At 29.3% G+C, this 10,561-nt stretch overlaps 1 protein-coding gene across 1 annotated transcript; it reads left to right on the top strand.

Moving 5' to 3' along the window:
• Positions 1-2,468: 2,468 nt before the first annotated feature.
• Positions 2,469-5,214, top strand: c12.1 (spliceosome-associated protein CWC15). Its single transcript, XM_015515765.2, has 5 exons — positions 2,469-2,769; positions 3,187-3,319; positions 3,389-3,499; positions 3,560-3,722; positions 4,820-5,214. The coding sequence occupies exons 2-5, from the start codon at positions 3,189-3,191 to the stop codon at positions 5,063-5,065; spliced, it is 651 nt and encodes a 216-aa protein (XP_015371251.2). The 5' UTR covers positions 2,469-2,769; positions 3,187-3,188; the 3' UTR covers positions 5,066-5,214.
• The last annotated feature ends 5,347 nt before the right edge of the window (positions 5,215-10,561 follow it).

Below are 10,561 nucleotides of genomic sequence, written 5' to 3'. Positions count from 1 at the left end.
CTATCAATCTTTAAAGTATTTTTTTTAAACATTAATGATTTTGTTGATATTAAATTTTAAATTTTTAAGCTATTTTAATATAAAGGTGATTCAAACTATTAATAAGATTTGGTTATTGTTACAGGTTCAACCTAGTCACAGTGTTTGTTATGTACCATATGGCGGTGAGGAAGTACCTCTGAATGATTACGAAGTGTTGGTAGTTTAAAACTATCAAAATTAACCAAAGATAAAAGAAGTATTAAACAATTTCAAAATGGCACGTTGAATTTATTGGAACTTTTAAGAATTTTTTTTAACGCTTTATTTATACTTACATTATTTATAATTTATCAAAAACATTAAATCTATCACGGCATTAACATTATGTTTTAATTATTTATTTTTTACACAATTATTGAATATTTGAATAGAATATACAGAGCATATATTTTATTTTAACAGCAAACCAAACACACAACCAATATATTATTACCACAGAATTATATTTAATTTAATCTGGATCTGGACAACTCTCCACTCTTGGATCATATATTATTAAAATAATGGAATCTAAATCTATTTCAATGTAATTCTGATATTTAGAACATGGGTTTATCATCTGTTATCACAAAAAATATGATATTTTTGTTCAGTTTTGCTGTAAAAAAGTATAGTAAATATTAAACAAATAAATATTAAAAAAGTTGGCTAAGTGCCAAGTGGGTTCCGCTCTGATAGTCTGATGTAGGTAGCTGGTAAGTGGTAGGCAGGCGCGGATTTAGTAGTGGGGGGCTGCCCCCCCCCGTAAGCTGTTGCTTTGTTTAGGAAAAATGCCCAGTAAAAAAATCAAAACTAATTTTAACACATTGAGTGCCGCGGTCGACGGGTAGTCGACAATTGTAAATTTGTAGGTATAGGCATCTTTATGGCAATATGGCCTTATAATTTACTCGGTTATCAGAGCAATTCTTCTAAATCAATTTATCAATTGATTACAAAGTTGTAAATAACTGTTTCGTGTAAGTTATTTTTGAACACATATATGTGCGCTTGCCCACATATTATATTTTATTAGATATTTTATTTTGTATGTGAAATATTCACCCCCCCCCCCCATAATCTCGGGCTGGATCCGCCCCTGCTGGTAGGTACCTATGTTAGATTTCGTAGAGGTCGCTGTAATGAATGTGTTAAATACTTTGAATTCAATGATACAAAAATCAAATCATTGTGTACAATTAACGATTCTAAGCAAAAACCTCAAATGTTAGCTAACATCACTAATTTAGTGTATTTCATATAATAGATATATGTATAATTTAATATTATGAAATAAACTTTTTGCTTTTCCTTTATTAAATAGTAAATTTCTGATTAAACGATATAAACACTATAATTTGTAAATTAACACAAATGGTTAAAACAATTAATTTTTACAAGATTAAAACAGTCCAACTGTCTTAATGGGTAGTCAGAAAAAAAGCCACAGAAAAAATAATCCACAGAAAAAAAAGCAATGAGAAAAATAAGCCACGGAAAAAAAGTCAAATTACAATAATTAAATATACCAACAACAATTAAAATTATTAAATTTAATATTAATATAAATAATTTAAGTATAAATTAGGTATTATTTAAAAATTGTTTACACATTATTGGTCAAATATATAAAAAATAATTATAATTAAATATACAAAAAAATAAAATTTAAAGTATTATAAAAAATTTTTAAACATTGGTCATATTGTATACATATATACAGGGTGATTTTTTTATCATGAACCACTCATTATTTCAAAAAGTATCAATGTTTTTGAAAATTTTTTTTTTATAAAGTTTCATGTTAAAAAAACAACGTTTTTGGTACGGGTTACCCCGCAAAATGTTTTTCCACTACTCCACTTCTCTAAACTTTAAATACTTATAACTCATAAACTACTCGTCCAAAATTTTATTTTTACGTATCAAAATACTTAGAAAAATATTCTGCTTTGGAATATGAAATTAAAACTCTAGGTTGTCATTCAGAAAAGTAAAAAACTTAAAAAATTACAAGGATAAAAAATATTTTCAAAAACATTGATACTTTTTGAAATAATAAGTGGTTCATGATAAAAAATTCACCCTGTATATATAGGGATTATATAATCTGTGCTTATACTGTGATCGTGGCCCGTGGGTAAAACTGGTAATTGGTAAAACCACTAAAACCAACGTAGCCCTCCTGGCCCCTGGGCCAGTCCTGGCTCCTATCGAACGACGCGCTCCTGGTGGCAGAATAACCGTCTGACTTGTCTGGGCATAATATTTCGTATACGGATATGGAGCACGGTCTTAGATATCTTCTAAAATCATGATATGGAGTATGGTATCTGGTATCCTTATCACTAATTTTAAATGTATAATATTGGTAGACAGATATAATAGACTATCTTAAACCGTGGTTGCAATTAATGCGACCACAGCGCATAATATAATATATATAATATCATTCTGTTAATTATTGTTATTCAACACCACGGACTGTAGTAGCAGTAGTAGTAGTTGTCAGTTGACAGTCCGTCGTTGGTATACTAAACTTGTCTAGTTGCCTATGGTCCGTCGTCCGTGTTCAACACTCAACAGACATTCGACATTCTAGTGGGCAATAGCCATAGCCAATAAGCATCTTTCTGTAATCTGTATGCTTGTCGCCGTCGCGTGAAGACAATCAAGACATAAGAGTTTGGTTTTGGTATTGGCCTTTAAACAGTTTAAACACTGATATCTTTTAAAATATATCATTTAGTAAGTACTAATATTCTATATTCCATACTATATAATCGTTATTCAATATTCGTGGAATCACTTCTAACTGAATTAAAGCTCCGCCGTTTTAAGTTTTTAATTATCAGCTGCCACCTTGCCAGAAAATTGTTACTACCACAGCCATAGAAAAAAGATTAAAACCACAGCTATCATAGATATTATAGTCCATAGCAGAGAGCCTGTATTAGTGTATTATAAGAACATATATATATATTTATATAGGCTCTCTAATCTATAGTATGTAATATAGCCTTGGTAACAGTACATAACACAATCAAAGATAGTATAGTGATAGACTACTGTAGTAACTGTACCATCTTTAATTGGGCTACAATCTATCGTATTATCGACCAAAATCATTGATCCATAATTTTATGACTTATTTTTTTCTTTAAGACATGACAACTGCTGCTCGACCGACTTTTGAACCAGCCCGCGGTGGCCAGGGTCGTGGAGAAAATGATCTCAGTGCCTTGTCTGTGCAATATTCCAGCAGAGATTTACCATCACACACCAAGTTAAAATACAGGTAATTTTGCGTTCACTGTTTGTAATTATGAAGCAATCATCTAATGCATGTCATCATTGTTTTGTGTAGGGAGCCTGGACAGGGCACAACTGAAGAGCTCCAAAAGCAAGATTTTGCCAAAGTACTTGAAGAAAAAGAAAAAAATGTGACGACTAAAGCAATAGGAGGTGAACCTCCACAGTAAGTGCAATAATATATGTGATACTTAAAACTTTTATTAATACAATTATTAATATTTAGGAAAAAAATTCGCCCTGAACATGTTCCAATTGCAACATTGGATGTTGACGATCCACTAGATTTAGATGCATCAGATGATGACGATAGTGAAGATGATGCTGAAGAATTAATGTTAGAATTGCAAAAAATTAAAAAAGAAAGAATGGCTGAAGAAGCTCGTATGGTAATATATCTCATTATATTATTATATATTATGTATTTTAGAAGTGTTTGAATAGTTAATTAGGAAATAAGTAAAATCAACTCAAATAATTTTTTGATTTAATTGTATTTCTTTTAAACAAAGTCAACTTTTATTTTTAATGCATAAATTTGTATTTTCAGAGTTGTACCTAGTGTAATGTAGTATTACATGTATTACATATTATGTATGTTTTACATGTATTATAGATTTATTTTTTTAATTTTGGAAATTGATAACAATTAGCAAACAGTTTTACATTGGTGCTCTAGATAAATGATACTAAGATAAATCTAATCTTTAATTGTAAAATAAAAATATAAACATAATATATAACCCCTTGATCTATTTATATTTTATAGATAACCAATGAGTCTATACTTTGTCTCAATAGAGAGTTAGAGATTAATTTAAGTAGGTATTAATAAGCAAAGATTTTCAAGTATGATAACTTAAATTTTTTTATTTCATATTCCAAAGTAGTATTATATTATTCGGTACATTTTGAAATTAATATTTTGGATGAGTAGTTAATAAGTTATTGGTATTTTAAGTTAAGGTGTCAACAATGTCCCTGCAAAATGTTGGTCCACTACTCTGTTCATATAAACTTTAAATACCTATAACTCTTAAACTATTGGTTTGAAATTTGATCTTTATCTGTACAAATTAATACTCCATATAATATTATAATTTAGGATATGAAATTATGAATATGTTATTGTGCAAAAACGCAAGAATTAACAACATTAAAAGAATAAAAAAAATTAAACATTTTAAACAGTTTTTGTTTTTTTTATTATTCACAATAAGTTATGTAATGAAAAGAAATATATTTAACAACAATAAAAATGTTTGAAATTGGACATGTCCAGTTAACAGAGTTTGGTCTTAATATTTAAAACTTCATAATACAATCTAAAAATTTCCCTTGAATTTTCCTTGATTAAATTATTGTTAAAAGCCATACAATTTGGTTAAAAATAATAGTAATAAACATTATGATTTATAAATAGACTTAAACAATATATTTTGGAAGTAATCAATAATATTTTGTAATTTTCTCGTTTATATAATAGGAAGCAGATAAACGTGAAGCTGAGGAACAGATTAGAATTCAAAATATTCTTCAAGGAAATCCGTTACTAAGCTATGGAGGAGGATCAGTAGTACCAAAAATTAACCAAAAAGTCAAGAGACGCTGGAATGACGATGTGGTATTTAAAAATTGTGCTCGCACAGAACCAGAAAAGAACACTACATTCATAAATGATTGCATACGTTCAGATTTTCATAGAAAATTTATGGATAAATATATTAAATAATTTCAATAATGTTTTTAAAATGGTATAAAATTAGGTTAATTATTATGATTTATAAATACATTTTTTGTTAAACTAAAATTATGAAGTGTATAATTAATTGTATATTTTAAGCTATCATCATTTCAAATATACTTTCTTATATATAAGAATTTTTTGTGAAAAGTTTAATCATTTATGTTAAATGTTGAGAATGATGGTAATCAAACAGTTTATTATAACCTGATATGAATTGATTCCATATTCACCAAACATTATCTAGGTATCTTAAAGTTTTTAACATTTTATTTTTTGTATCAATTGTATACTTAAAAAGACACCACATCTACATGGTGTTCTGTCTTCATCTTACAAATATACAAAATATTTAATTTTGCATATTATGTTTAATAATAGCTCTTTATTATAATAATGAATTGACCTATTTTCATGCATAATGAGAAGAATATTAGTACCGCTTTGTCACATGTTTTTACAATATTTGATTTTTTTTAAACAAATTATTAGAATTTTGAATTTGTTATATTTTTCTGACTAAAATTGTTTAAAATTAACATATTGTTAAAAATACTTATGAATATAAGTAAGATAATACTAACTTTAAGTTTGATAATAGGTTAATTCATTCTTATTAGTTATTATTAAGATGACTCTATACTGGCATGTGTTGTCTCCGTCTTACAAACGTACAACATACCAAAAACTATTTTATGCAAAATGGACACTCAGATTGTAGTCATAACTAAGAAACAAAATTTTCACACTGAAAAGAACATTTACTGTGCAATGTCGATTTTATCACTACAGCCTTAGTGGTTCTATCCCATGTAAAATAGTTTTTGCTATGTTGTACCTTGTACGTTTCTATGATGGAAACAACACCTCTGGATGTGGTGTCCTTTTAAGTATTCATTTGTATTTATTTGTAATTTCTATGCTAAGCTCTATAATTACAAACAATGGTAGATATAAATTAGATTAAAACAACAATATTAATAATAAAAAATTGAAAAAAATTTAGACATAAGTTCAGTACCTAGTGAGTCTGAGAGTCTTATAGCTGATTTAAATATCATCTATGCTTAACTTTTCACATAATTAATTTTGATTTAGAAAAAATAAATGAAATAAATATTGAGCACTTAAGAGTTATTAAAATACAAAGAAGAAGATATTTTTTTTTTAATTAGACGTCTTAGAAATATCATACTTGACATTTGTATAGATACATTAATTCAAAAGTTATGACAGTAGTGTACATTTTATTTTTAATAAAGGTAGCTAAACTTATGAGTTATAACTTATACGTAATCTTGTTTTAAATTAATTTGAAAAGACATATTTTTATGAATTTTTTACCTAAAATGATTTGTAACTTTTCGTGATTTTTATGTATTTTGTTGAAATTTGGATGCTCATAAAAAGTATTGTGGATTTTGAATTTCATTATTCCGAACTTAACTTTATTTTTGTTTTCTACTAACAGCAGCTTATGACTTAGAGAAACTTTGTATAATTGTATTATATATTCAGATTCTTTAACCAGGCGTAGTTTTTAAGTTTCTTTATCGACATTAATACAAAATTTCATATACTTTTGAATAGCTCAATATGATACAAAATATTTTGAACATTTTTTGGTGTATAAAAAAGTGCTAATACAATCATGTAGTACATAATTCCATGTATCCATGTTCAGTTTTTTTTAAATTACAGCAAAAACTAAAAACGATTTTGTCAAAAGCCTATTTTATGTAAAAATACCCGTCTTTTCTTAATTTTTTTTTGTGTTTCCAACGGTTTTAAAAATTTAAAATCTAGAGGGAATTTCATATGTTAACTTCCCAAATCTCCAACTAGAAGATTCACTTCCCCACCTGCAAAGATACTGTTGAAGAAAATCAAAGCATTATTTTGAATACTTTTCGTGTACACTGTACACAGGCATCGTGTTATTTGTGTTAGGATAATATAAATACAATATTGTTTTGTTCAATAATTTGTACGTTAATCACAAATTTATGTTATTTAAACTTATTTATAAAGGTAGGTATTTAAATTAAATAGTAATAATAAATACGCCTTAGTGCCTTACCCTTCCTTTAAAATGTTCAAGAACTGTGCAACTAGATGACAATTTGGCTTTAGGAGCTAGCACTCCTCTCTCCACCAACTACATAGACTAATCGACACTATTACCTCATCCCTTGAACAAAAAAAAAATGTGTTTTGGGGGGTTTTCTTGACGCTGCTCAAACGTTTGAGCGGATCTGGTATGAAGGACTATTGTTCAAATTATTATTTTTACCCACCCCGCTATTCTTATCACTCAAATCTTTCCTAACAAACCATACTTTAACAGTAAGAATAGTAAGATGTGAAGACGAAACTTCTGACCCACATCATAAAGCAGGTGTCTTTCAAGGCAGTATTCTTTCCCCGACTCTATAATAAATATACAGCAGATCTACCACAATCTATTAACACTACTCTGGTTACCTTTGCCGATGACACAGCTATAATCTCAACAAACTCCGAAAATATAGCCACTCTTACAAACAACCTCCAAGATTGGCTCAGATTATGGAAAATTCAAGTTAACGAAAACAAATCCACTCACATAACCTTTACCATCAGGCCAACAACAATACCCCTTGTTTACATAAATAACAAAATGATTCCAATGGATAATTTTGTTAAATACTTAGGTCTCTTTCTTGACAAAAGACTAACTTGTATACTAACCACATCAAAGCTAAAAGAACTTCACTTAACCTCATGCTTCACAAATTAAGACCACTCCTCCGATCCAAAACCTCTCTTACTATAATATAACACTAATATAATACAAACATAATATATTACCTCCGGCAGTGACATACGGAAATCAACTGTGGGCAGTGTTTGTCTTGGGGGGGGGGAGGGGGGACTGAGTACCTCAACTAATTTTTTGGATACGCTAGCGTACACCTACTTCTTTTTTAAAGGGGAACGCATGGGACGGATTGTTATTTTATTAGCTAGAGTACCTCTACTACTTTATTTCCAAGTCAACCACTGACCGTGGGGTACCTCGAAAAACTCAAACCTAATCAAATTTCAAGCGTTCCAATCAATATCTTCATTTGCCTCTCATCATCATAATAAATTTCATAAAAACACCTTTAATCATCCAAACCCGCTCATATCTAAACTCTCTTTTTGTACAATCCCTGACAAAACCCTCCAACAACCTCTCAAACGCAAATGGCTGAGTGATTTATTAAAGAATGCCTACCTATAGACCTATAGTTCTTATTTAATATTTATAAATTTACCCCCCCCCCCCCCTAAATTTAAATTGGAAATAGTGTCACTGGACACTCCCTTCCTTCAAGTTTCCATGTCTTGTAACAGTTGTAACTATCATCACATTTATACTTATTATAAAAACTTGTATAGGTACATAGATTTTATAATACTAATAGAAAAAAAAAGTATAATATATTAGTTTTAATTCATAGTGCTTATAGTTAAATATATATAGATAAGCATTTTATTTATTTTAATTATTTGATGAAACCTTAATAATTAGTAATTATACCTGTTCTAAAATATAATTTTAGAAATAAAATTTAAATTATCTAATAAAATACGAAAATATTGGTCACCGAAATACAACTGGAAAATCAAAAACAATGGCGTATTTGCGGGGGGGATCAAGGGGATCAATCCCCCCCCCATAGACTGCATACACACAATTAATTATAGTCGTTACTCATTATAATTTGATGATTATTATTTAAAATATTATGATTTTTTTTTTTTTTATCATTAATTGATTAAATTTGCAAGAATAAAACCGCCGAGCGCTGTTAGACGGGCTAGATTTTTATTATTCCCAATAGAAAGTAACGTTTTATGCTTGCAGACTGCAGTTCAGTCTTGTAAAATTGTAAAGTATTCGAATAAATGTAATAATATGAATATGTATTCAAATACTTTATTTTTAGATTCTGAGTGGAGCGATGAATGTATTGATTTTACCACGATGTGTGTTTTTTTATTTTTTAACTTTTTTGTGTCTGTCATCACGTTTTAGGATAGTAAAAATGCTTAGATTTTCTTCAAAAATATCTTTTCTGATATGAAAGTGAACCTATATGGTACTTTGGGGGGGGGGGGGTCAAAGGTAAAAATTTCTCAGTAATTTTCAAAAGCGCCGTGAAAAACGAATGAAAAATTAAGGAAAAACGGGAATTTTTACGCAAACTCGATTTTGGTTAAAATCGATTTCGGTTTTTCGTGTAATTCTAAAAAAAATGTCCGTAGATACATGAAATTTTCACTGGTTGTTTATATTAACACTTTCTATATTTGGTACAATTTTCAAAATATTTTGAACTGTTTACGGATATACTTATAGTTTCCAACTTTTGTAGGTTTTTTTTTTTTTGAATGTCAATAAAACTTTATTTGTTGGGTAAAAAAGCTTGAAAATTTAATACGATGCTTCTTATATATTGTTACAATAGTGGTTGAAAAATATTAAAAATCCTTAGTCACGGTTTTTTTTTTATAACCATTTAAAGTTCAAATCTTGACAAAATACTGAAAAAACACGAAAATTAGCAAATTATTTTGAGTTAGAAATTTATAAATTTTTTTCTTTTTGGATCTAACAATTGAAAATTTAATATAAGATTCTTCATAAGTACGTCTAATTTTATCAAAAAAAATCTCTACCGGAAAGTCAAATTAAATTTTTATGAGCATTTGAAGTTTATATTTTGTATCTTGTATTGTAATTACATGATTAACATGATTTTGGTATAATAAAACAATGAATCTCAAGTAATGTGTTGTGTATTATAATTTTGGCAAACGTAGAATGTATAATTAATATTAATAAGCTTTTATAATTCCTGGAAACTTGTGGGGGGGGGGGGGGGGGGTTAAGCGGTCATAAGGCCCATGGACTATGGAGACCCCGTGCTCGACTGCTCGTGCATCGCACATGCGTAAATTATTGCAGCTGGCTGTATGCCAAATCTACCCCCTATCAATCCCTGTAATAATCATTGATTAATAATAATAGGTACAGTAGCTAATTACACGCTATCGTGCACTGTCATATTTTGTTCAACATCGCTCGAACAGTTTTGTTAGTACATAAATATAGGGTCGGCGGTCGATGTATAGGACTTGTGCAGTGTGTACATCCCCAAAATTGGTGATACCTTATTATTATTTTATTATTATTGAAAAACTATTATATTATATACGATGGTGACAATAAAAGACGACGTCCTAGAAACCGTCCGACTACCCACTACTGACCTTTTCAGTTTTCACCATTATATAGTACACACTACAGTGAGCATTCTCCGGACCGTGAACGAGACGACTCGACCCGGCCGACCCTCTCTGGTTCTTTTTATTTCTCGGCGAACTCGGCGGCGGGTGGTTTCACCCTCCTCCCCAACCACTTCTTCTACCAATTACCTGCACGTCGCCGAG

This window comes from Diuraphis noxia, unplaced genomic scaffold, assembly GCF_037042655.1.
Source record: "Diuraphis noxia isolate RWA-SAM2 unplaced genomic scaffold, SU_Dnox_SAM2 contig0002, whole genome shotgun sequence".
Classification (NCBI taxonomy): domain Eukaryota; kingdom Metazoa; phylum Arthropoda; class Insecta; order Hemiptera; family Aphididae; genus Diuraphis; species Diuraphis noxia.
The sequence above is the reverse complement of the archived record's forward strand: the minus strand, read 5'-3'. Positions and strand labels throughout refer to the sequence as shown.

Coding starts and splice junctions, on each gene's coding strand:
- c12.1 (XM_015515765.2), top strand. CDS start 3,189: ATGACAACTGCTGCTCGACCGACTTTTGAACCAGCCCGCGGTGGCCAG. Junction 3,500..3,559: donor ATAGGAGGTGAACCTCCACA/GTAAGTGCAATA, acceptor ATTAATATTTAG/GAAAAAAATTCGCCCTGAAC. Junction 3,723..4,819: donor TGGCTGAAGAAGCTCGTATG/GTAATATATCTC, acceptor TTTATATAATAG/GAAGCAGATAAACGTGAAGC.